At 37.9% G+C, this 26608-nt stretch overlaps 1 protein-coding gene across 3 annotated transcripts; it reads left to right on the top strand.

The window, feature by feature from the left end:
• On the top strand, positions 1–26608 carry FAM91A1 (family with sequence similarity 91 member A1). 3 transcript variants are annotated; one of them, XM_064645507.1, is made up of 24 exons: positions 1–30; positions 2236–2320; positions 3025–3176; positions 4076–4133; positions 5539–5606; positions 6409–6522; positions 7561–7651; positions 9933–9995; positions 11063–11169; positions 11962–12000; positions 12106–12218; positions 12802–12920; positions 13327–13439; positions 13639–13725; positions 14451–14583; positions 15223–15371; positions 15827–15961; positions 17969–18082; positions 18961–19033; positions 20183–20332; positions 20810–20917; positions 21159–21282; positions 22334–22403; positions 23522–26608. In XM_064645507.1, the coding sequence occupies exons 3-24, from the start codon at positions 3093–3095 to the stop codon at positions 23696–23698; spliced, it is 2289 nt and encodes a 762-aa protein (XP_064501577.1). In that variant the 5' UTR covers positions 1–30; positions 2236–2320; positions 3025–3092; the 3' UTR covers positions 23699–26608. The 3 variants fall into 3 exon arrangements, with proteins under 3 accessions (XP_064501577.1, XP_064501558.1, XP_064501567.1); XM_064645488.1 differs by lacking the exon at positions 1–30 and adding an exon at positions 174–351; XM_064645497.1 differs by lacking the exon at positions 1–30 and adding an exon at positions 808–1060.

The following is a 26608-nucleotide window of genomic DNA, read 5'->3' as shown; positions in this document are numbered from 1 at the left end:
GTTCCCGGTCGGTGCCAGCCCGCAGCCAAGGTGAGCAATCGCCCCTCCAACCCACCGGCACCGGGTCCCAACCCTCCCCTCCCTCCCGGGGTCACCTCGACCCGCCCGCGGAACTGCGCGCACGGCGCTTCCGGGGCGGGTCGGGCCGCGGCGGCGGCGGGAGGCGGCGGTGCCGGGCAGGGCAGGGCCGGGCAGGGCAGGGCGGCCCCGGCCGGAGCGGCTCCTCCCCGGGCCGGAGCGCCTCCCGGCGGCGGCGCCCCGCGGCGCGGCCTGCTCGCCATGAACATCGACGTGGAGTTCCACATCCGCCACAACTACCCCTGGGCCCGGCTGCCCGCCAGCGTCAGGCAGGTGCGGGCGGCCGAGCGCCCGGCCCGGGGCAGCGGCGGGCTGGGACACGGCGGGGCTCGGCCCTGCCGGCCCCGGGGGAAGGCGGGCGGGTCCCCGGGGCCATGGGGGGACTGCGGGGATGGGGGGAGGTGGCTGTGCGAAGAGGGGGAATATGGGCGGCAGTGTGGGGCTCTCTGTGGGGAGAGGGGTTGTGAGGAGGGTGTGGGGCTCTCCGTGGGGACAGCGGGGTGTGAGGAGGGTGGGGGGCCCGCATATGCAGAGCGAGGTGATTGGGGGTGTGCAGGGCCCCCCTGTGTGGAGAGGGGTGTGTGTGTGTGGGGTGTATGTGTGTGTGTGTGGTGCCTCTGGAGAGAACGGGATAAGAAAGCAGTGTGGGCTCTGTGTGCGGGGTGTATGTGTGTGTATATATGGCCTCGGGGAGAGGAGGGGTACGTAGGTGTGCCTTGAGAGATGTCAGGGTGCCAGAGGGAGATGTAGGGTACCCGCTGAGCTTTTCCGGATGGAAAAACGGGAGTTGGGTGTCCCTTCTCCAACCCCTGGCTGTGTGAGCCGAACCAGGACAGGTGTCCTCGGAGGCTTGTGCAGCGCCGTGTTTCGGTAGCCGAGGAGGTCTGTGCTGCGAATGGCTCCTAGAAAACAAAACCTCATGAAATTTTGATTGCTTGGATTTAATGGGGCTCCGATAGCAGAGGGGAGGTACTGTGACCAGGTGAGAGGAGGTTCTTGTCTCCAAAGTCTTATGCTGCTTGAAAGGAGATGCTGTTAAACAATTAATTCCTTCTCTTGCACAGAGGAAGGATGGAGAGGATGAGTAGTGGTTGCAGGCCTCGAGTAATTTAATTCTTTGAGTTTGAGATTTCAGGGGCAGTAGGAGTGGAATGAATGATGCTTTCTCTTTACTTGCCCAGCATGAGTGCCATAATCTTGGCTGTGTGATTCAGGATAGAAAATATACCAGTGTTTAATGTTTTATTTACTTCAGTGTAGCTTCTGGAATCCTGTTTTGTTTACTTCAGTAAACATAGTCCTTAATATTTTTGTACTTTGAGCAAATACTTGGATCCTTCTTTGGATATTTATTCAGTTACAGACCCTCTCTGTGATATCAGAGGTTGCTTTTCTAATAGCTGATTCTACAGTGCAACTTTCTTGTTTATCCCATATATGCAGTAAAGTACCTTTTCATCAGAGGATCTCTTCTAGTGTAAGCATCAGTGAGGGAACCAGGAGAGGAAACAGGAAAACCAAACAACCCAAATGACTTGATGCAGAGTAGACAAGTAATTTAAAGAATATTGAGGGGACAGTTTTTGAAGTAAGGCATTTGAAGCATAAACCAAAGTTCTCTTTTTATCTTCTTTCCTGATAGTGAAGTAATGTGCTGTGCTTGTTCCTTAATCTTGTGACCTAGGATCACTTGATTGCTTCACTTCCGTGAAGCTGCAGCTCGAGCAGTTTCACTATGTTATTTTTTGGGGATTATAAGCTTCTTGGGTGCAACAGTTGAAGCTTCGCGTGCCATTCACTGTGCTTGGTTTTTGCTACACTAATTCTGGGTATTTCTTCAAGGCTGAAAGATGCTGAATGCTTGGTAGATGTTTGATGCATCATGTGCTTGGTTTGAAAATCAGATGCTCCCTTTTTTTATCACAGTGGTATTAGGGAAAAAATATCTGAAGATGATTGCTTAAATCTGAATCTTGTGTAGAAACCTGTTTAAAGATATGTTTGAACTCCTACAGAGACTAAAGATACTGTCGCTGTTGAACTGGGAGCTCACTGAGCAATGACAAATACCTGCATAGGTTTCCTCATGAGACACTGCAGTGGTTTAACTAAAAGGGGGTTTGTGCAAGTCAGTTAAAAGGCTTTTATGTTTTCAAGGGTCTTGGAAACTCCCAGAGGGAATATGAAAGGCAAGTTGTACTCTACAGCATCCGCAATCAGTTACGATACCGGAATAACTTAGGTGAGTAAAGGAGCAAAGTAACTTCGAATTGCTGTCCTGTCCTTCTGTGTGGAAGCTTGTCTTTACTGTAAAAAAGGCAAGAACAAGCCTGTTTCCTTAAAAATAAATACTATTAAATAATAAAACATCAAGAAAAATCTTGACTTTTGAGTCCATTTGGTAACTTTTCTAGCAAAGCACTCTTGAAGGTTACCGAGTTGCCAAGTGGAACTGAATTCCTGCTGTAGTTATGCTGCCATTTTCCAAGAAATTAGGAGATGTTAAGAGACGATTTTACTTGTAAAGCCTGTCACTAGATGAGATGCAGTGGCCCTGACTCACGTTGACTATTGGCTATGACTTGCTTGCAGAACTTCAATTTACTTCACACTGACTGCATCCATTTGTCTTCACCAAGTAGATAATAGTTTCACAAATTAAAAGAGAATTTTCTACAGCCTTCATGAGTTCTATCTCAATGGGCCACTTCCTGGTAACGCATTAGATAAATCTGCCCTGTTTTGGTGTCATCTCTAACAACTCTGAGACTACTTGTATCCTATGTAAGAATTTTTGGGTGCTGAATGCCTTGCACTACTGCTTTATTTTGCTCCTAGTTTTCTGTCAATTGCCATTATGCTATTTTTAATCCTTTTGTTGTAATGCTTTTTTATTTTTTTTAAATTGAACATCATAGAACAGTGCAACTTTTTCTCCCCTTTTAGTTAAGCATGTCAAGAAAGATGAACGTAAATATTATGAAGAACTGTTAAAATACAGTCGAGATCATCTCATGTTGTACCCTTATCATTTGTCTGACATCATGGTGAAAGGTCTGAGGGTAACACCATTTTCCTATTACACGGGCATAATGGAGGTGAGTGCAGAACTGTGGTGAGAGTGTGTTTTTGTTGTTCTCTGTCTAGAGATGTTGATAATGGCCCTGTAATGCATACAAGTTTGTTTGGTTTTGTGTAAGCTCTTCTAAGAAGTAAGGAGACAGTAAGGAAAGTTTCTAGAGAACTACTTGTACCTGCATTTTTTTTCGTTTCTGCCCCATTAGCCTTTAAAGAGCTGGACTTTGTCATGTGGAGCTGGGGTGGGACTCACTCTGAGGCCAGACTTTCTCTTTTGATGCTTGAGATTTATGAGTCTTCACTTCAATCTGTAAAAGGAATACCCCATTTTTTTTAGATTAATAAAACAAAGAGAATTACCATTTTAAAAACCCAGAACTTTGAATGTTTTCTAATTTTTTTTTCAAAAAGGACACTTAACCATATTAGAAGCTTTTTGAAAAGCCTGAAGCAGATCTGTTTTAATTAATGGTTTGTTTCAGAACAAAAATGGTTTGTTTTCTATCAGCACTCTGGCAACCTTCTTTTATTTTTGTTGGATATTAGAAGTGTTTTTATTTTATTGTGTGTATAGTGATTGCAGACATAATGGATTAGTTGTTTGTTTATTCTGTTATTAGTTAGAAATTTTGTGTGCTTGTTTTTTTGTGAAGAGAGATACAGGATTTTGTGTATTAGTCTTTCAGTCAGCTTTTTTCTTTGCAAAGGTAACATTAAACAGAAGTCTCACTTTTTATGTATTTAACTTACTGTGTAATGATTAATCAAATGATTGGCAAGTTTGAGGTAATTGACTTTAATAGACCTGTTTAAATTTCATTTAGTTCTTAAAATAAAAAGGACAGGCAGGTTTTTAGTCCTGCTTCTTTGCAACAATGACTTTCTTCTTGCAAACTAAAAGTTTTCTTATCTTTTTAAGGATATAATGAATAGTGAAAAAAGCTATGATTCTTTACCCAACTTCACTGCAGCTGATTGTAAGTATTACCTACTTGCATTACTGCTTTCAGTGAGCTGGAAATAAGGAGCTTCTGAAAATGGGTTTGCAGGCATCTGTTTGCTTGAACATCAGCATGTGAACGAAGGTGTAGAGGCGTTTAAATAATGATATTGAGGAGTGTGTACTCTTCATCCAGCAAAATGAGCTCTGGTCCTTTTCTAGTGTGTTTTTTGGCACGTGTTGGGCTGAAGACATTAGCAAGTCACTGAGAGGCTGTTCTCACTCCTGTGAAGTGGCATGTGAATTAAGTGAATGTGAATTAAGGGATGATGTACCAGAAAAGAGAGGGAAGAGAATCTGGTATTTTATGACACTCATGGATGTGTCAGATGTTTTATTTATTACACTGTTCTGGTATGAGATGGGGAGATTAGGAAAGCAAAAACCTTGAACCTGGTGGAGGAGAACAGAATAAGATCAACAGCCTACTGAAAAGTCTTATAGAGTAAGTGTAAACTGCTGGCACAGGGATGGTGTTAATCAAACTTGCCACTGAAAAGTTACCTATAGTTAAAGACTTAATTCCTCACCTTTGGTATATATGTATAAAGTTGTCTTTAAGGATAGTGTATGGTCAGGTGAGGAGTAGCCTGTAGATTTTGGAAAGAGTTGGTTTTGTTTTTAAAAGGGTATTGTCAATTAACTACTGGTTTGCCTCTATGTAATGTTCACAGCAGGGAAACAGATAAAACTTCGTTCTTCAGCACTACTAGTGTTAGTCAGGAGTGTGAAGAGAGGAATGATTTCCCTCTTTTTGTTTGATTTCTCTCCCCCACCAACAATTCTGTTATCTTAGCACAGCTGCAAATTAGTGACTGCAGTATAATTAACTTAAACTTCTTCAATTACATTTTATCATAAAAGCTAGTGTCAAACCAGAAAGTTGGAGCTAAAACTAAAGAATAGTTTTCTAATATCTGTTCATCATTTCTTAATGGTTGAAGGCTAAAGATTATAGAAATAAACTTTTGATTCAGTTTAACTCAACTATATCTTAATCATCTTCCTTAGAAGCTTAAGCAGCCTTTTGTGCTCTAATTCTTAGAGTTCTAATCCAGTGTCTGGTATGGGCTTTGGAGGAAAAACTATAACTATTAATCTGAAGCTATTGATGTGAGTGTAGGAAAAAAGGATTATTCCCTGCTACCCTGTGACTTGAGTGATAGGGGATTTCTTCTTTTTTTTTTTTTTTCTTAACCTGTACACAGTGAATGAATGGGTATGGATTATGAAATGAATTTAGCTCCTATAACTATCCTTTTATTTTGGATAAGAGTAATTAAAATATTATTATGTAATGAGTTCTGATTCTTTAAAGAATGTTTAAGATATCTTCAGCTTAAACGTGTCTCAAGAGAAATAAAACCTTACTTATTTTTCAGGTCTAAGACTTCTTGGCATAGGAAGAAACCAGTATATTGATCTAATGAACCAATGTAGGTCTTCAAAAGTAAGTTTGTCTTTGACTTTCCCTCCCTTTACCCTCCCCCTCCTTGGATGTAAACAGAACATGTAGAAAACATTGTGATGGCTGTTGATAGAAGGAGGGCCTTTAGTTTGCAGCAGTTAGTTCCTTTCTTCAGGGAACTCCTCTTGAAGTAGCTTCACAGTCCTTCAACTGAAAGTGAGCTTACCAAAACATGCAGCTGATAGTGAACTGAAAAGTAATGGCAGTGAAATGCAAGAGAGGGTACTCAGGTCTATAAATAAACAGTGTCCTCCAGTTTTTCTTTCTTGGACTGACATTCTCTGTACATGTTTAGCACTGAGCTTATTGAGACTGCTGGGGTACTTTGTCCTTAAAAGTAAATAAAATATGTTTGTAAAATGTGTTTTTAAAATCACTGAGCTTCTTTAAAATATCCTGTTTGTATACTTTTTTTGCTGTGCTCTCTTACCTGTTCACATTAGAAAACATCATAGTTAAAATTTGGATTTGATCCTAATATGTTGGAATAGTGTGCGTTTTAATTAGTGACACCAACAATATGGATGAGTTTATGGGAGGATTTAACAATATCAGATGTAAATAATTTTTTTTCCTTCCCATTTCCATGTGATTTGAGAGAGAAGGGAAACTTTTACTAAATGACAGAGCTAATAGTATGTTTGTGTCTCGTGTGTCTCCAGTCTGTGAATGTAATGTACTTTAAAATAGATATTTATACAGATCAGTTTCTGTAAGGGTAATTGGCTGTCTGTGCATGTGAAGTGCTCTTTATTACTATCTCAAATGGACTGTACCACTGCAGAAATTTTTCAGAAGGAAAACTGCTCATGATCTGTTACCCATGAAGCCTGTGGAGATTGCTATAGAGGCGTGGTGGGTCGTGCAGGCTGGCTACATCACTGAGGATGACATCAAGGTATTGGAGTAGGGGTTGCATCTCTTAAGTGTGGTTGAATAGTGATAGTCCCTGAAAACAAGGGCTTTCTTTTGTGTGGAATACACAAAGATTATGTTGCAGATTTATAGCAACTCTCTTATGGAAATAAAGATTGGAACTAAGGGAGATTGTGATGTTTTCTTTGACGTATTCTGCTCTCTCTCTCTTTTGTGCTTTCTGCACTATGTACAGTGCTGAGGTGGTTTTGCATCAACCAATCTGTGGTAACTAATGTATGTGATCATATGGTTTGTAGGGAACAAGCAAAAAAAATGTTTTCTTAAATTTCATGTTTGAACCCTGACAGGGCAGCTTTGGCTGAATCTTCTCTATAATTAGAATCAGAATGGCAGTGGATTTATTTGACACATATCTTCATTGTTTCTATTCTTGTGTCTGCTTAGTTTTTCACTGTTTGCACATGGAAAACTTATGAGATCACCTAATGTTTCATCCTCATTCTGTTTTCATTCTCACAGTCGTCTTTTTACAGTCAGCTAGTCATTTGATCTGGATTTATTTCCTTCTCTAGAATTGTTTTGTTTAGATTAGCACATATTTGAAGCAGTGATGGAATCTGTTTTTTGGCTACTATTTGGAATGTCTTAGGCAGTGGTTACTTATGTTTTGACATTCCAGCAGCCCAGGGTAGTTAACCTGAAGCACTGGGCCTCTTTCTAAAGTGAATCCATTTGTGTGGCTGAACATTTGATTTGCAAGTTTTAAGGAGGAAACCTATTATACTGTGGACTTCACTTGCCAAATTCTTGCGCAATTAATTACTGTTCCTAGAGCATGAATAATTTTGTGTGGGGACAAGCTAAAAAATTTTAAGACTTCAACAGGAACTGTAGTGAATTCTTCTGTGCAAATATTTTGGTTAAGAGCCTGAGTTACTGTATTCTTATATTACTTAAGACTAATTTGAGACTGAAGTGTTTGGGATCTTTTGAGTAGTATTAAGAAAGTTGCATAGACTAATTTCTACAGAAGACTAATATGATTTCTTTTACCTAGATTTGTACTACATCAGAGAAGTCTGCTATTGATAAGATAATTGATTCAGGTCCTCAGCTGGCTGGTTCATTAGACTTCAATGTAGTTCACAGTAAGTTTTTAATGAACATTCCTTTTCTGTTTTTAGGTCTTCCTTAGTAATTTTTTGAGAGTAGTGTCTCAAAACTAGGAATAAAAGGGAATGTAGAAAGCTGAAGCAAAAGAAGAGTTGAAGGAGAATACTCAAGAGCTGTACAGACTGCAGTCTAGATTTTGTAAATGATTTAATGGTGAGCAATTAGCAGCTGTTGTTCTGTTATTGTTTGAGTCAACAAATTCTTTCATTAGAAACTGCCTGTAAAGATTGTGGGGGAAGGGGATGTAGATGACAATGGAAGCTAAAATTAAAAATGTCAGAATTGGTAATCCTGGATGGTTAAACTGCACTCCTTGCTTTTCAAAGGAAAGTCCTTTTTATTTTTCTACTATTTTAACAACATCAAAATGGGGCTCAAATCTAAGAGGCTGTTTTGATTCCCAGAAGTCTGCAGCTGTTACTGAAAAACGGTGTGCATACATGTCTTTGCATTTCAGTGTGACAAGTAATAGGTATAGACAAATCATATTAGGCAAGGAAGTAAAAAATTCACGGACAAAATCCTCCTTGAAAAGTCTGCCTGTAAGTGCTTGGCTTACTACAAACACTCAAACCTGCCCTGTAGTTCTTTATAAGAAACTGAGGCAGAATTTCACTGCCTGTTACTGAGCAGAACAAAACAACTATAAAAAGGTGAGGTAGGTGAAATTCATGCTCTGGAGGGATCTGAACAGTATAGAGCTTAATAAAATTTGAATTCCAAAATCACTTCATGATCTTTATATATTGCCTGGTGTTGTTTCTGGAGAGGGTTACAGCTCAGGTTTAGTAGGTTTAGAAAGATCTAATGTATGGAAAAAGAATATACAGACAATTAATGTAATGAAACTTCAAGAAGGATTGTATGTTATGGGGAAAGAGGACTGTTTAGTCCAGACTACGATGCCACCAGTACATTTCTGGTATGTAAGTAAGGATATATCAACTATGAGAACTGAATCTGAAGGAGAGACAGTATAAAGCACCTTAAGCATCTTGATGACTTGTAATGGTTCATTGAAGCTGGTTTGTTGATACACATTCTTTTGCTTAGCTGACGTGAATTCAGGTTAGTTGATGGGTTAATGCAGGCATTTTATTTAAGATCTTTACGATGTGATTGAGGGTAGTAATTTAACTAGAGACACTACAGGTGTATAGGCACTTTTTGCAGCTGGGCTGAGCAATGTGTGTGCATGAAACATCCTGACAATTCTACTTCAGGTGTTTTGTAACACTTCACCTGAGGGTTGTTGGTACACCTCACCCCCACCGTGACGAATGTGGTGTAGATGGATTGATCTTGGGTAGCACCAAAGGAACTGTGGACTATAAATTTGGCTTATTTATACTTTGTAATTTGGCTTTATGCTTTGCCATTAAAGGATAGCTAATGCTCAAGATGCATCTGGACAATGGTCTCAGGCACATGATTCTTGGGGTGTCCTGTGCAGCACCAGGAGTTGGACTCAGTGATCCTTATTGATCCCTTCCAACTCAGCATATTCTGTGATAGCTGTTACAAAACTTGGACTCTAAAGATAACTATGCTGTAATTTTTTTCCATTCCTCAAAAACTTCTCACTGGCTTATCTTCGCTGCAGAACTCAGTGCTCAAATCAGTTTCAAGTGGGGAAAGTGTAATTTAAGTGTTTACTATATTATTGTCCTTGTTGTATGCAATGCCCGTCTTTATCTGCTGCAGCTTTGCAGATGCCTTGTGCTGAAATGCACCAGAATTTACTTTTGCAGCTGTATAAGCAAGACTTTCTGTAAAGATGTGTGGCAAGGACATGTGAGGACCATCAGAATTGATGTGATTTAGTTTGTATCCTTGCTATCAAGTGTGTGAGTCCTGGCCTGGATACCCAAATGTAGCTGACAAAGCTAGTTAAGGATAAAACCCTCACTTCTTGACAATACAGTGATGATGGTGAAAACTAAGTTAACATTTAAGCAGAGATCTGCTCACGTTTGTCAAATGGAGCTTCTTTGGTCATTTTGCTGTGCTGTCCTGAAAGGACTTGTAGAGCTCAGAGTGTGAGTGAGGAACTCTGGTTTAGGGGGACACCCACGCCTCTTCAGTATTATGTGGGGTTTATTGGTCCATGCATTGCAAAGAAATATTCTACTGTGGAGGCTATTAGGAAAAATTACTTTAAAATCTAAATTGGCTGATGGGGAAGTCTCCTTTACGTCTTCAGTAGTCTGGAAAATGTTTCTTTTCTTCTAAAATTGTGTCCTTTTATTTATAAAGGTTTGTATAACAAAGGATTTATTTACCTTGATGTACCAATATCTGATGATAGCTGTATAGCAGGTAAGTAAATATTTCATGACTATTATACCTATGTTTTCTCAGTTTAATTTCAGTTATCCTGTAGTTCTCTCTCTTGGAAGCTGCTTGTCTGTGTACATGAGAGTGCTGAAACAAAACATTTGAGCTACGAAACTTTTTCCTGACTAAATGTTTTCAACCATATTAAAACATTGTTTTTATTGTATATAGGATTTTTTCAACTTGAATTTTTTAGGTTATCTTGAACACATAGTTAGGTAAGATGAAATTCTTTTATGGGAGTCATGGTATGAATTAATAAGTATCCTTCTATAAGTTTGTAATGAAAAGGAAGAATAGCACAGAGAATTGTAGTTACCAAAAAGTCATAGGTTTTTGACTTCTTGTCAGACAGATATAATGTTTTAATAGATACCAGTTCTATTCTTCATGGGTCTTGTCACCTTGATTAGTCATGGACTGTGTCTGGGCACTATGTAGGAGCTTAAACCAGCCCAGCATATGTGTGCCCTTTGGACAAACTCATTATGCTGTGATAGGTCTCAGGGGTTTGTGAATTCAGTATGATCTGCAAAGACATAAATTGTTTGGAAACTGGTCATGCAGAAGTGCCAGTCATTGCTGTAGTAGAGATCATTTAAGTGAAAGTCCTCTAAATACAAAAGACTTACTGCTTAGAGAATCACTTTGGGAGTCTCAGTTCTGGAGTGTGTGGGTGGGGCGGTGTTTTTGTGTCCTACTGCAAACGCAGGCATGATTTAGTCTCCATTGCAGTCATTTTATGTGCTAGACACTGGAAATTATCTGTAGTTGATGAGCTGGAGAGTGCAAGGCTGTGATGCAAGCTAGAGTGGCTTTAGTTTTTATAAGTCAACATGTTGACAAGCATTACTTTTCTTAAGGAGTGGGAGAATTTTAAATAATGCATATGCTATCTTTAGGCTTTTATTCTTTGTGCCTGGGAAATCATCAAAATTGCAGGTATAATGAAAATTAAAGAAGTATAAACTTATTTTTCCATTTTAGTGCAGTTTCAGTTTAGTAAAGTAAGTACCAAATTGTAATTTTGAAAGTAATTCTTGTTTCAGTGCCACCACTTGAAGGTTTTGTTATGAACAGAGTGCAAGGTGATTACTTTGAAACACTCCTTTACAAGATATTTGTTTCAATAGATGAACACACTAATGTGGCAGAGGTAAGTAAAACTTAACCTGTGTCAGGGAGATAGGAACACTTGAAAATGGCCCAAAGCACACTGCTAAAAATACTTAAAGCAGAGATATGGATTCATATCAAGTGATTTTGTTTAGAGATACTGCCAGGCTTAAGTTCAACCTGTAGCTTTTATAGTACTTTAAACTTGGAGGAGTACCTTCAGTTTAGTGAAACAATTCCATCAGGTGGAATGAATTTATTCAAAGGTGACTAAACTAGACTTTTATACAGCTAGAACTGGAACATAGTCTGTTTTGCTAGTGTGAAATAAAAAAATTCAAGTAATTTTTTCTTTGGCAGTGAAAGCATGCAGGATGTTGGCTTAAAGCAGGAATGTAACTTTCGCTTAAGGATGGTTTCAGTATGAGAAATACGTTTTCATAAGGTCTTCTCAAAACTTTGTTAATAAACATCTGAAAAATACCCATTAAATATATCCAGGATTTGTTTTCCTCTTTGTGTATCTTCTGATATACATGACTAACCTAGAAACGATATACATAACTAACATAGAAATGATACACATGATTAACCTAGAGATTACGCAGTGGAGGATAGCCTCATGTTTCTTTGGCATGCTCTCAAGTGGGACAATTAGGAGATTTCATCCTCTTTTTTTCATCATTTTGATGCAGACAAAACTGCTCCTACCAATACAGGCTGGGTTTAAAAGTAAAGAAAACCAACAGAAAGACACCAGATCCCACAAATGGTGAATTACTCTGCATTGTTAATATTGTATTGCTGACCTGTCCTTTTTTTTTTTTTTCAGCTGGCAAACGTGTTAGAGATTGACTTATCTTTAGTAAAGGTATGTGTGTGTAATGCATCTGTTGAACTCAATACAGAAAGTTCACTGTCTTGCAGCCTGGTTTCATACAGCAGTTCCTTATTATGTGTGTGTGTGTTTCTTCAGAATGCTGTGTCCATGTATTGTCGGTTAGGCTTTGCTCATAAAAAAGGCCAAGTAATAAACCTGGATAATCTTCATCCATCGTGGAAGAATGTTCCTTCAGTAAACAGACTGAAGTAAGTGTCTTCACCCTTTCACAGGGCTTATTTTTCTCATTGAAGGGAAAACTTAGAACCAAAATCTGATTGTAAAGCTATTGATTGCTTTCTTTGACTTCTGCAATAACAAATCTCACTTGGCTTTCTAATGTATATAATGGCAAGAACTCTTGGTCCTCTTGTTAATCTGAGAATAAGGAATGGTAATTTAGCCTGTAAATTCAGTGTACTACATTTGGTGCACTTTTAATTCAATATCTGCTAAGCCATGTAAAATGACTGTTCTGCCTGTTTTCTTTGATGCTTATTCAGACTGTGAGAACAAAGTGGATTAGGTTTTTTTGATTGGATTCTTATTCAGTGATGGTGATTTGATTTTTCAGATCTCTTTCACAATCTGGTATTTTCAAACCCCCAGTAAACTTTTCTGCAGAAGCTAAAGCAGGAGTCTGAGGGATATCAAGCTTGACTGGTTTTAGGGCTTAGAAGTGTTGAAAGGCATGTACTGGGTATGCCTGTGCATGGACTAGCACTGGAAGGCAGAGATACTTCTCTGGTGTCACAGTGACCGATAGATGTGGATTTTAATTCACATTAATAGGAGTACTTTGGATCCTCAAAAGATGCTGCTTTCATGGGACAGTGGGGAAAACAGAAGTCCTGTACAGGAAGCTGGGTCATCAGCCACAGATACAGATACCAACAGTCAAGATGATCCAGGTTAGCACTAACAGTAAATTTTAATACATTAGGATCAATTATTTTTATATTTCTAGAGTGGCATAGACTGTAAAGGGGTGCAGAAACACAGATTATGCAGATTCTTTTTTTCATATGGAATATTCAGTGGGGGAGGTTGTGTCTACTTGGTTTAAAATTCTTTAGCTTCATAGCTTTTTTCTGAAGAAGAAACTGATCTGTAGTGTGGATATAAATTGACAGAAAGATACCAAATTTTGAATTAAGTCAATCAGTTTAGTAGTAATAAGGGAATTCTGTTTTATTTGGTATGGTGATAACTAACTTTTTTCTTTTTTTTTTTTTAATTAGATTTGACTTAAATATGATGACACTATTTTTAAATAAAATAAATATGATCATCTGCTTTCTTTTTGTTTTCTATTAGCTGAAACAGCCAGCGTGAGCAGCCTGAACCTGTCTAGTGGACACACAAAGCGCATTGCCTTCCTGTTTGATTCTACTCTCACTGCCTTTTTAATGATGGGAAACCTTTCACCAGTATGTCTAAATTCTTCAATGTATTATGCCAAGAATAAATATGTAGAGCTTTAAATTACTTTGATATCAAGATAACGCAGCTGTAAATATTTGTAAAAAAGCTTCTGTATTGTTTGTTAAGGATTGTTTTTACTTAATAAAACTTCTCCTTGCCAGTCCATTCTCAAAGAATTAAGACAGTTTTGTTTTGTTGTTCCAGAACTTGAAAAGTCATGCAGTCACTATGTTTGAAGTTGGGAAACTGTCAGATGAGAGTCTTGACAGCTTCTTGGTGGAGCTGGAAAAGGTAATCTGTTACATGTTTGCCAAAATGCTTTTTCAGCCCTTGAAGTGTTAAAGGGGCCAACTCCCTCCTCACCGTATTTTCATCATTTAAAACTGCTTATTTAGCAATAAGACCAAGAAAATAAGACCTTATCATATTGATATTCACTGCATATATACCTCTAGTGACTTTCAAGGACACGCCGTGTATGTGTATGAGTGTGGTGCATCTGGTGAGCAAAGTGAGTTCATGAATTACATTTGCCCAAGTCTGTGTACACACACCTGCTTGTTCAATGGATGTCACTTCCCTTTTAGTAGGGTGTTAATGTTTCTGAAATGCTGCACATTGTTTTTGTAGGAAAATTTGACCATTATGTGCTGGAATGCTTAGCCTATACACATTTTAAAGATAATTCTAGAAGGACAATTGTAGAATGGTGTAGGAGGACTGCTGTTAATTGCTGTATCATTTTATACCAGTCAGGTTGACTGAACACTTAAACCCTTTCACCTAAAGACTGAGTCATGGTTCTGATTTATAGAGTTGGTCTTTTGTACTGTTTGACCGTTCCATTAGCATGGCCAAGACTCGCTTTTCATTTAATAGTTGCTGTAGATCAGCTTTGCATATAAACTGCAAGGTTGTTACTCAATGAGAAAGCTTTAAAATGCTAATTTGTTCATCTTTCCTTTTGTGTAATTGATGCAACCCACCACCATGGATTTATTTTGTTTGCTGTTTAGGTTCAAAGCACAGGTGAAGGGGAAGCACAGCGGTACTTCGATCATGCACTTACGCTGAGAAACACGATACTGTTTCTGCGGCATAACAAAGACCTGGGGGCACAAGCTGTACAGCCTGATCAACCAAACAACGGTACTGGGGGCAGCTTTGGGAATCCTTCTGAGTTGGTTACTTATCTGCCATGGACCCAGCTTTCTGTCTGTGCTGCTGTTGAAAGCAGTCTGTATCCTGCGTGTTTAGCAATATTTTGAAACCAAGGCATCACTTTCTCATCATCCTTTGAGTTTATGTTACTGGGTTTGCCTCTTGAATGACAGATTTATTTGCCAAGGCTTAAACTTAACATCCAGGGCAACAGATTAAAGCGTAATAGTGGCAAGACAAGCTGAACTTGAGAAAGAGATATTCTGTCAAAGACATTTTTCAAGTCTTGAAAGAGAGTGTATTCTTCTAATGGGGCTTTTTTTTTTTTTTGGTTGGTTTGGGTTTTTTTGGTAAATCTTAGCTAATTTCCTCAGTATCTCTGCTTATTTCCTGGATCAGTTAGTTAGAGAGGAACAAACTATAGTTCTGTGTCAGACAACCCTGTATGCCTGGAATTGCTAAAATTATGTACAGAATTATTAAAATTCACCCCAATTATTTAAAACTTCAGTGTGGAAAATACTGTATTTACAGCTTAGCAGGGGAAAATGGAAAATGTGAAATCACATTTTGTGTTTTGTGTTCCATTCTAAGTGATAATTTAAGAATCTGACATTTTGAACATAGGGTTCCCCTTGGACCTGTTACGATGCGAAAGTTTGCTCGGTTTGGATCCAGCGACCTGCAGCAGAGTTCTCAACAAAAACTACACTCTGCTGGTTTCCATGGCACCACTCACCAATGAAATTCGACCGATTAGTAGCTGCACACCCCAGGTGAAAAAATACTGAAGGATTTCCCCCTCATCTAGTAAAGTATCTTCTTAATAGCTTTGGTTTGGATACATTTGTTAGGTGTTGTCCCTTTTAAAGTGACAAAATCATTGGCATGTAGAATATTATTGTAATAGATCTAAAAATGTTTGTTGAGGAAAACTGAATATTTAGTAAATAAACTTTGTTGAATTTGTGATCAGTTTATCTGTTGAAGTAGAGTCAAGGACAGATATTTTATTCTTGAGTTAGATTCATAGAAAGTACCTTACTGTGAAGCGTCTTTTGTTACTTCACTAAATACTTAGAATATCATCAGTAGAGAGTAATACATTTGTACTCCAATACTGCAAAACTAGATTTATATTTCTTTAAAACTGCTGATTCTTAAATGATATCTGTATGTGTGACAGTTGAATATTAAGATATTTCTATTTTCTGGAATAATCTCTCTTCAGCACATTGGACCTGCAATACCAGAAGTCAGTTCAGTTTGGTTCAAACTCTATATTTACCACATAACTGGACAAGGACCACCCTCTCTGTTGCTTTCCAAAGGAACACGCCTTCGAAAACTTCCAGACGTTTTTCAGGTAGTCTGTGCATGAATTTATTCTCCCTCCCTTCTCCAAATGTTTCAAAGATATGCTGTATGCTATTTAGGGATAACAGTTGAAGTCAGAGGTACAGTTCATTGTGAATAATGTTCCTTTTTTAGAAGCAAGTTTTATGTAGCATCTTGGCTTGTTTTCTTTTGAGGTCCTGAAAAAGGAATGATACTTATGTCTCTCCCATTGTCAGAATGTGGCTCCAGTATATTTGATGCCACCTCTTTCAATTTTAGTGTAAAATATGGTACTGCAGTCTTGAATTTGTTTGTTAGTCCATCCCTAGGGTGTGTTACAAAGATGTAGAAGAGCTGTGTGAAAAAGACAGAGATGACTAACATGATCACTTAGTTTGTCCAAATCTGTGATGAAGACTTTGAAATTCTAGGCTGTAATTCTTCCTGCAGTTTAAATGACAGCATAATTTAATAAAGGTTGCAGTAGGTTGGAAGAAAGGTCTTCCTAGCCCAGTAGCCTCTCTCTAGCCGTGTCTGTAAGTAGGAAGAAGCAGCACAGCATGTAATACTTCCACTTAAGACCTTCCTGCTCTCCCATGTGCTCTGGTCTGGAACTTCCTGAGCTGTATGGGATTCTGTGTATGCAGAGATTGTGACTTGAATTGCTGTCTCTGCAGTGATCAGTTGATCTCCCAAATTCCTTCCATTCTGAATTTTTTAGCATCCGTAAGTGCTTTGGCAAGGAGTCCCACAAAGCAGCACAGATGATCAACTTTTGCCTGAAAAACTTCAGGTGCTGCCTTCTCCCATTCTGTCTCTGATATGCTAATAAGGACAAATGTGCCACAAAGGAGTACTGCTGGGTATTCTGTATACTAGACAAGATGTAGGTGGGAGTGGCCATGACAACTTTTAAACTTATCAAAAATCAAAAAATCATTGTATCTGTTGACTTTGATTTGAAATGCCACAGACATTTAGCAGTGTTTGAGTCTTGTTCCTCACAGTGGAATTTATAAAATAATATTGTTCAGCTACAGCTACATTCTGAGTAGATACTTGAGGACCTAAATATCCTAGAATGGTACAGAGACCTTCAGAGAGGGAGTGCATGCTTTGGCGTACCAACACTGGCAGTCGTCTCTAGCACTAGGATTTGTAGATGCATTTTCCATTCCTCAAACCTTTCATGTGTTCCCTTCCCTTTATGATTGCAAAAATTTTGTAGATACCTGTAAGATTTACTGGATAAAGTGAATCAAGTCTTCTAGAGCAGAAGGCATTTTGTAAGGCCATTGGTGATGAGTTGATTCAAACTCTAGTGTCATTAGCTGAAACTACCTGTAAATGTGCACTTTTACTAGTAAAAAGCATTCAGTGTAGTAGCCCTGGAAAACTTCAATACTGCTGATAGGACAGGTTTTGATGAACTAAATGATCTCGCATTCTGCACTATCACAAACTTATTGGACATTTTTTTCCTCTGCGTGCATGTATGACTGATTCTCTCTTATTGCTATTTTGTAGTGTCATTTTATTAGGAAACTGTCAAGATATTTCTAGAAATTTTAGGGAGTTCAATCTTGGAAACTGAAAAACTAGGAAATTACTCAGTGTTGTTGTCTTCCTGTTCCCCATCCCACCCTTGGATAGGTATTTTACGGGTTGATAAATCTTTTTTCTCTGCTGATAGCGTTAGTTTATCCATCTTTTATTTTGCTTTTAAATTTATGTGGGATTACTTTAATCTCCTATTTGCTAGGAGTCTGCTGTGATGGCCACACAGCTCTACAGGAATTGGTGACAGATACTTCTTGTTCAAAATAGCATCTTAACTTTGAGGTTGGCAAACTTCTGTCTTTACCAGGAATATGAACAAAAGTGATCCTTGGTACCGAGTATAACAGTGTGGAGCTGCAATTACCTTTGATAACTTCTGAGTTGTAACAATATGCTAATGCATAACTCTATTATTTCACTTTATGTGCTTAGCTAGTTCATTACTACTATAAATACTCCTAATTTTCTCTTCCAGGGTTATGATCGCTTACTAATAACGTCTTGGGGTCACGACCCAGGAGTAGTTCCTACTTCAAATGTGCTCACAATGTTGAATGATGCTTTAACACATTCTGCTGTTCTAATTCAGGTACAGAGTGCTCTGTATAAATGATGAAAACCTGCATAATTTTTTGAGTTGAGGAGATTAACAATGTAGGAGAGCTACACTTTTGTCAAAAGCTGAAAAATATGTTTAACTTCTGTAGCCAGTGCTGCTGTGATTCAGTGGTGGTTAAGATAATGGGTTTTGAACTGAATGCACATTATGCATGTGTTATGGTATTATAGGCAAGCAGAGTTTTCCTAGTTATATGTGGGGGAGATAGGAAACTGGAGTGAAAATGAAGAGCCCACAAGTTTTTTAGACAGTGATATGAGGTAACTGTTATTCAAGAAATGCACTTTGAAAAAGTGCTTGGTATTTAGCTCATACATACCGTAAAGTATGAGCAAAAAATGGTGTTTATCACAAACAGCAGAATAGATTGGGGTTTTGCATTTGGGAGAAGTAAAATAGGTTTCTCTTCACTTTCTTTCATTTAGACAAACTCTCAGAATTAATCATTCAAATAAATAGATGTTTAATATTGTAACAAACATAAAATTACCATTCTCAGAGGCCAACTTGTGAGCAGCCTGTGACTGCATAAAAATGTTCTGTACATAGGGGTGGAAACTCCATTTTGCTCCAGAAGTGCTCAACCTTTTTCAAATACTTTTTTAACCAGTTATTGGAGAGAAAAATAGCTTCTCTTCACTGAAGTTTAACTTCATGGTGTTTACTCGTGCATTTTAAGGGGAAAGGTGTGGTACTTTATTTCAGCTAAACAAGAGCCTTAATGTATAAATATTTCCATTTGTTTGTTTCATCAGCTTGGCTGGTACTCCTTAAAAGGGAGCACAGGTAGGACTAAGCTAAGCTGATGAGTATTTTTTCTGTTCCTAATTTAATTTCTTGATGTTCAGGGGCATGGCATGCATGGAATGGGAGAAACAATGCACATACCTTTCCCATTTGATGAAGCTGAGCAACAGGGAGGTAACTGATTGTCTTTAATGCAATTTCTACACTACGTTACACATCTGTTGCACATTATCTTGAGCAGTAAGGTTGCAGTAATCCTTTTAATACAAATTTTGTTGAGCTTCTGAGTCAGATGAGAAAATGGAAATGGTTGACAACTCTGTACTGAGCTTAGAGATACCATCTTCTTTCTATCTTCTCTGACCTAACTAGGATGAGTTTTCTGGTCTCTCTTCTCTCCTAAGACATATATAAAGCAATAACTTCCACAAACACTTTCAAATCTTTCTTTGTGCATACTAGGTTATTAACTAGTGTATTTATTAAGTACATAAATAAATCTTCCATATATTATATTCAGCATTTCTTAATTGTAAGACAGGTGAGACCAAAACTGAATAAACTTACCTTGATTATTAGCACTAGCAACAATTATGGAGGGGTTTTTTTCCCCAGGAAGAGCTTTGCTTGCAAAATCTATTCCTTCAAAGTCTGCCTACCTCAACTGATTTTGAGGCCTTAACCTCCCCAAATGAGAGCTGTCATAAAAGCGTGAATTTCCAGAAATCTGAAATTATTTAAGCTACCACTTAGAAGAATCTGGGACAACTAGAAATAAAGCTAACTTCCTAATTTAGTTTTTACTAGGTTCAAAATTAGTTACTTTTATATTCGCTCTCTCTCACACGTCTGTTTTTTCATCTAGCATTAAGTTTGAAGAAATCCTGCATCTCTTTAAGTTCTGACATTAATAAACTCCTGTGTTTAAACTCCTTGTTAACTTCTAGTACTGTATTCTAATTCTTCAGGATTTCAGATATGTGAAACATGTATCTTGCATTAATTTGTCATAGAAGACTCTGGCACTGAAAGAGCTGGACATCTGATTCCTAGCTGAACCTTGCCACCTCTGCTGTCTGAATATACACAAGAGAGAGATTGTCTTCTGTTTGTATTTTTCTTTCTCCTTGGCTCTGTTACTGTACTATAAAATACCAATTAGCACCTGGTATTATTCCAGATCTAACAATGTCATCACTAAGATGGAGCATTACAAGAGAGAAAAATCCAAATAAAAAACTTACCATGGCCTACAGCTGAACTACATGGTTATGTGGGAGGCTTCTTATAACATAAGCTGGAATATGTTTTGTTTCCTACTAGACTTCTCTCGTGTGAACATGGGCATTCATACGGCTTTAAAAACATTGAGAAACAAAGTGGACTTGCAGCATTTTTGTGGCTATGTCACAATGTTGAATCCTTCAAGTCAACGTGCTAACAGAAAGCTGAGTGATACTTCTGATGGAAGAGGTTGGTTACCAGTAATTTCTCTTTTGTCTGCATCCCCTTAATTTCACATATAATCACTTGAGCAAAAGTGAACAAAGGATTAAATTCCTTGATTTGTAACTCTACAAAATACTGTCCGACACAGATACAAACCTGTTTTGAGTGTAGATCTATTGGCAGTAGGCTTTCTAATTTTTCTTTGAGACTAGCTCAGAAATACCAAATACAGACCGAAAAATCACTGAACTAGAACAGTCAACAGAAGAAAAAAGAATACTCTTTAAAATATTAAAAATGAATTGTGTCATTTTTCTATTCCAGAACATAATCTTTCATAAGTGTTGAGGTTCCCTAAATAACTCTTTAGGCCTGAAGTTAGTCAGGCCCTATGTTTCTCCATATCCCTTCCTCCAGTTTTATGGCTGTTTAGTCCTTGGGCAAAGGTAGCTAAACTTATATTCATGTACATGTTTATTTAAGAGTTTACTTTTCCTTTAGGAGAGACTGAACTAACATCAGGATCTGATGTAAATGGGAGCACAGAATCATTTGAGATGGTAATAGAAGAAACCTCAGTGGATTCTGCAGTCAAGCAAAGCCTTGAAGGTGAAAACATGACAAATGGCTTATACTAAACATTTTCAGTCCAGTTGATTGATTATTTTCTGGGACAAGTGCAATGCTAACTTCCTCTTTAGATTCCCTTAAATATTTGAGCAGTTCAGTAAATGAGCTGTCTGAAAAAGTATGAACTGTCTGGTGGATCCTGATCTAAGATAGCTGATTCTGGGGTCAACATTCTTGCTTTTTCTTACAGTTTGGTTATCTCTTGTTTTTCTTTCTGAAGTACCCACAAATGAACTGGAATGGGTTCCACTGGAATTATGCTTTGGCATTCCACTATTCAGCTCTGAATTGAATCAGAAGGTCTGCAGAAAAATCGCCACTCATGGATTATGTAGAAAAGAAAGGTGAGCTGTAACTTATCAGCTGCAGGTTTAACAGGTGGTATGTGTTATGTCTGGAGCTTCTGCAAGAAGAGATACCCACAATTTAATGACTATAAAGCAGACCTGAGCTGTGTTTCAGCTCAATACCTAATTCTAGTATGTAAGGGGGTTGGGTTTTGGGTCCTAGATATGTAGAACTAGTCCTTAGTTGTGGTAAGATTAAACTTTTTTACAGTTTCTTTTAGGCAAAAATTAATTCTTTGTTGTAAACTGTCTGCGAGCAGATCAGGAAAAAAGTAAATTTGGGTTCCTTTCTACACATTTTCCCTTCCTAGCCTAGTACAGGCTTTTTTTCCTCCTCTAAAGTGTTCTGGAGTGCAGGAGGAAAGCTTGCTGGTGATGCTTTGATGTAAAATGCATTAAGTTCTTGTGGAAATTTTCAAGTATTTGTATCATACTTGATAAATTTAGTCATGGCTTATGATCAAGCTGTCTAATGCTTTTTACTGGAGCTTTTTTTTTATGAAGGAGTATACTTTCAGCAATGGGATTTCTGGGTTTCTTTCCTTTGGGTTTTTTTGTAGATTATTTTTGCGGGTTTGTTGTTTTTTTTTTCCTAAGGCATGGTTCTGGAGACCAAAAATGAGGCTGCTTGAAAATATGGCTTAAGGATTTTATTCTAGTAAATCCTCTGCTTTTTAACAGAGTTTCACTAATGTAACTTCTTAAAAGTCATGTTACCAGACTGTCCTAGATAAGAATGAGACATGATAATGTCTAATATATTAATGTCTTATGTAAAATAGTATTTCTCAATTGCAACGATTCCACTTTATGCAGTGTAAATGATAGGGAAAATAGCATTTACCTGACTAGACTCAAGAGCAGATAAGTCAAGCACCTCTTCAGTGATGACAGAATTACCAAGCCTTCTGTGTGAAGTCTTTTAACTTTGTTATATGATGTTAGGTACTACTAGAGTTATTTGGGATCAAGTTACTATGGGGATACTTCAGTAAAAATTTGTGCACCTTGAACATTGCTTCTTTTCTTTTTTTTTTTTTTTTTACAGCCTTCAAAAACTCTTACATTCCAGTAGAAAGCTGTCTCTTCAGGTCCTTAATTTTGTTCATTCATTCCAGGTAAGGAGCAATAATCCAGATGTTAATCCTTCTGTATAGTCTGTCATCCCTTTCTGCCCTCTTACTTGCCTTTCTTTAGTGTATGGAAACATATGGTTTGTTTTATTTGCCTTTTCTTTAAATGATAACTGCATTAAGAGCACTATCAACCTAAAATGTTGCTGGCAGCAAAAAAAAAAAGTACTTCCCTGTCCCTTTCCTAGCCTGATTTAATACTTGACTCAATTCTGTTGTGGTTGCTCCTAGACCTTGGTGTTCAATGAGTATAAATATGTAATAAATATGTAAAACTACATACTCTGGGAGGATTTTTCAAGAGTTTAGATAGAGAATAGGGTCTTGTGTAGCAAGCCAAGAGGAATGCCAGGTCTGCAGCCTACTCTAATTCTGCATGCGAGTGTATCCAAGCAAGGCATGTCCACCCGTAACATGGACTCTGCTTAGCTGCTCTGTCTTATGGCACTTTCCTGTAAAATTCTTATCTTTTCAGTAAGGTAACAAATTTGCAGGTTACTTAACCAGGGATGGATAGTGTGATCCTGGAATTGTGTCCTGATAAGAATGTTGGTGATTCCTAGTAGGTTTGAAGCCCTCATCTGTCAGTCTCAAGGGACTCCTGCCCTAATGTGTTAGGTGTTATGTCTGAGATAACACTTTTCTAGCTGATGATCACAGAGTTAAAAAAAAACGTGCTGAAGTGAGTTGTAAGTTGAGCAAACGAAACTTCTGGGAAATAATACCCCAGTGTATGATCAAGTTGTTGCCTCCAAATACTTGTGTACATCTTAGCACGGTATGGGATAAATAGCAGTTCAAAAGATGTCCTGAAGATTTTAGAGCTTTCAATTCATTTCTTTTTAGGTCTTAATTTTTAAGCCTCAGAGTTCCCTGAAGGTTCATTGGAAGCCAAATAATATATGCACAGGTGCAGCTGAGGCAACTGTATGCTTATTTAATTTTGTTTGTTTTTACTTCCATAATTATTTGGAATTTACTGGATTAAAGTAACATACTTCAGAAACTTGAAGTGTATTTGCAGATTAGATTAGCCTGTCATATTTTTCCTATTAAGTCTTTCATTTGTTTTTAAGACACGGTTTTCTTCCTTTTGCTTTTAGGAAGGTATTTCAACACTGGATCAGCTCCATGATGCTGGTTCTTCAAGTTCACTTTTGCAGCCAATTTCTGCAGACGTGGGTGTTCCTCTTCCTGCCAAGAATCTCATGTTCAAGGAAGGTGTATTATCTGAATGGAACGGATGGGCCCCTTCCTCAGTTTTTTTCAACCACACTTAAGGAACAAGTCAAACAGAGGTTCTTGTGCATTGATCACTAAATGCCTTTCTTCTATTATGGTTAATTCCTAGTGCCAACCACTAAGAAGTTGTACTGCTGCTGCAGCATAACCCATGTAAAACTAGTGTTACAAAAATGTGTTGTGTTGCAGTATTGGGGAAGTACTTAAACTGTCTAGAACTTGTTACTCATTACTGCATATCTTGCTGCAACAGAGAGCTTTTTAGCTGTCAGCACTATTTTTATCTCGAGACAATCTTTCTTTTATAATTAAACATGCCCTTTCTAGGCTTTCTGATGATTGTTAAATTTCTATGCTGTCACCACAAAATTGCAATAGTAGTTTTCTATGTTCGTTACTCAGACATGAATTCTGTTTAGTTTTGTACTGTATTACTGAAAATCTTTCTGTATAAAAGTAAGAGATTTGTCTCTTCCTCTGAAAGCTCAGTGATACCAAGTGATTAAAAAAAAAGTATCATGGTGATATGGGGCATTAAGAATTGTTGAATTCAGCTTAACAGTGGGATCTTGACAAATCAGTACAATGGCAAGAGGAGACTGAGTTAGTGCAGACTCAAAGTCCTGCTGATGACCTAAGGCCGCTTTGAAGATGCTGCACTTTCATCTCTGGCAGAATTTGATGGAGGTATGGAATTGGGGAAGGTCTGAGGTGGTCATCTCTGTTTGCAGAGTTCATAGTGATAATAGACTCATCCTGCTCTTTGTATGAAACCAGGAGTGTATGAGATTTGATCACACTGGGAGTTAGTCTGCTGTAACTTGAAGCTGTTGATGATTTCTGTTTGTGGGCAAACTCTTGTTGTCATAAGTTGAGTTTAAGGGATATAACTAGTTCTGTCTTATTGATTAATGTTTGAAAGAACAGAGCTCTTGATTTTTCATGTCAGTCATTAGCAAAGAAAGGTAACAGCAGAGGATGTATAGGCAGAGACTTCTCTGAATCTGTGTTCCTTGAACCGTTAACTATTGATTATGACAAAAACTAACAGTAAGCTGTTTCAGCTAAAATCATGTTCTAGCTCTGTTTGTAGGGGATGATTTTATGTAACAAGATTTTACTTTGTTTATATTAGGTAATAACTTCTTGCCAGCTTAAAAAAGTCTGTCCCGTTTAGCACACAAGGAGAACAAGAGAATGTAGTATGTTAAAGACTTCTTTGCCAACTCCCTTCTTTACTAGAGCTGCCTTGTTTTAAATAGTCATAATTAAAAATGGGACTTAACCATCCTGTCACTACTAGCCTGCAATACATAATGGCCAAGGATCTGTGGTACAGATGATGCTGGACAGCAGCAAGGAGGAAAATGGCAACATTTGGGTTTGTATCCTGTTCTGCATGGCTATAAGAAAAATCAGGACAGAAGCTGGAAAAGGACAAATGCACCACAATAGGATAGTGCAGTGACTTCAGTTACAACTGTGAAAATTCCATTCTCTTTCCTTTGCTTTATGTACATTCCTAGTGTAAGCGTAGGACTTGTGCTCTAAAAAACTGGAAGTCTGTAGTACTTCGGTTTACTCAGTGCTGCTTTCTTACATCTGTTTTTTTCTGGAATTTTACCAACAACAGCTGAACTTACAATTCTGCATATATTACAGTTACATTATCCATATGAAGTTGATCATTTATACTACAGTGACTTCTGTACTGGACATGCATATTCTCCATAGTGGTTTTTAAGTTGCCTTATTTCCTTCAAATGAAATTGAGGAGGAATTGGATGTCAGTCTGCTAGAAATGGCAAACATTTACTGTGAGAACTGTTACAGGGAGATTAAGCCAATACCTAGCACTGCAGAGTAATTAAGCAGTAGGTGATGGCTTACACTTTCAGGACTATAGATGTTACTTTAAGTGCTACAGTAAGCTGCAGTAGGTGAGCTAGTTTGCTGTTTTGTATTGAATTTTGCCATGCACTGTCTATACTAGTATGTAAAGTGATGATAGTGCCAGTTTTATGGAAGTTTGAAAATAGATGAAAACTTATTGTTCTCACTGCATATTCTTCAGTGTTGCTAAGTGAAGGATGCCCTTTGTTATTTAGGTGGTCTAAAGTAAAGTTTCTAAATAAAAGTAGAGTTGTTTAATACCCATAAGTCTTCTGGTGAGAATTCCAGATACGTTTCAGTTTTTTAGAACTCAAGCCACTCTAATTTAGGGGCTTCAACTCTAGTTTAGAGCTTAAATATTCAAGTCTGCATATCTGAAGTTTACTGAATAGATTGCAACCAAAGAAGTCCACTGAAATACCTGAAACTCTACTACAGCACCAGTGCTTGGGATGGTCAAGAGGCTTCAAACTATGTGACTTTTGTTTTAAATATGGTGTAAAAACCCAAAAGATCTCAAAGATCTTCATACCAAAAGAATCTATTTTATATTGTATTGCAAATAAAGACAAATTAAATCAATTTCTTTTCTTCAGGTAGTTTTATTGACTGTGGAGAAAATCATATGCATTACACATTGTAAACCCATTTTAAGTTTCTGTTTCAGCAAGCTTTTTACTTTGCAGAAGAGAGCTTGGCTTTGTGCTCTGACACAACCCAAGTAGTACTGAAGCCAGATGGATATACCTGAAGATGTTCAGGAGCCAGTTAGGAAGTGTGTTATGTTTATTTTCAGTTTTTTGATCATGACTTATTATTGCACAGTTCTTTTTTTCTTTTCCTTCATTGTTCTCAAATTTTCCCTTACTTTCTTGTTCAGTGTTTCAAATGTTTTGTATTTTGAAAGTTTTAAAGTACAACTGTAACCGAATACAGTTGTGCTCTTCTAGTGTGACATTGTTAATATTATAAATTGAATTGTACAAAGTCTGTGTTCAATTAAATTATTGACACATGTAACAAATGTTTACAAATAAACTGTGGTGTAGGTCAAA

Source organism: Pseudopipra pipra, chromosome 1, assembly GCF_036250125.1.
Source record: "Pseudopipra pipra isolate bDixPip1 chromosome 1, bDixPip1.hap1, whole genome shotgun sequence".
Classification (NCBI taxonomy): Eukaryota; Metazoa; Chordata; class Aves; order Passeriformes; family Pipridae; genus Pseudopipra; species Pseudopipra pipra.
Note: the sequence above shows the minus strand (reverse complement) of the source record. Positions and strands in the feature narration are given on the sequence as shown.

Bases quoted from the DNA above. Each gene is read 5' to 3' on its own strand.
- FAM91A1 (XM_064645488.1), top strand. From the start codon at position 280: ATGAACATCGACGTGGAGTTCCACATCCGCCACAACTACCCCTGGGCC. The intron at 4,134-5,538 runs GTAAGTATTACC...CTTATTTTTCAG, and splicing joins CAACTTCACTGCAGCTGATT to GTCTAAGACTTCTTGGCATA. The intron at 20,918-21,158 runs GTGAAAACATGA...TTCTTTCTGAAG, and splicing joins AGTCAAGCAAAGCCTTGAAG to TACCCACAAATGAACTGGAA.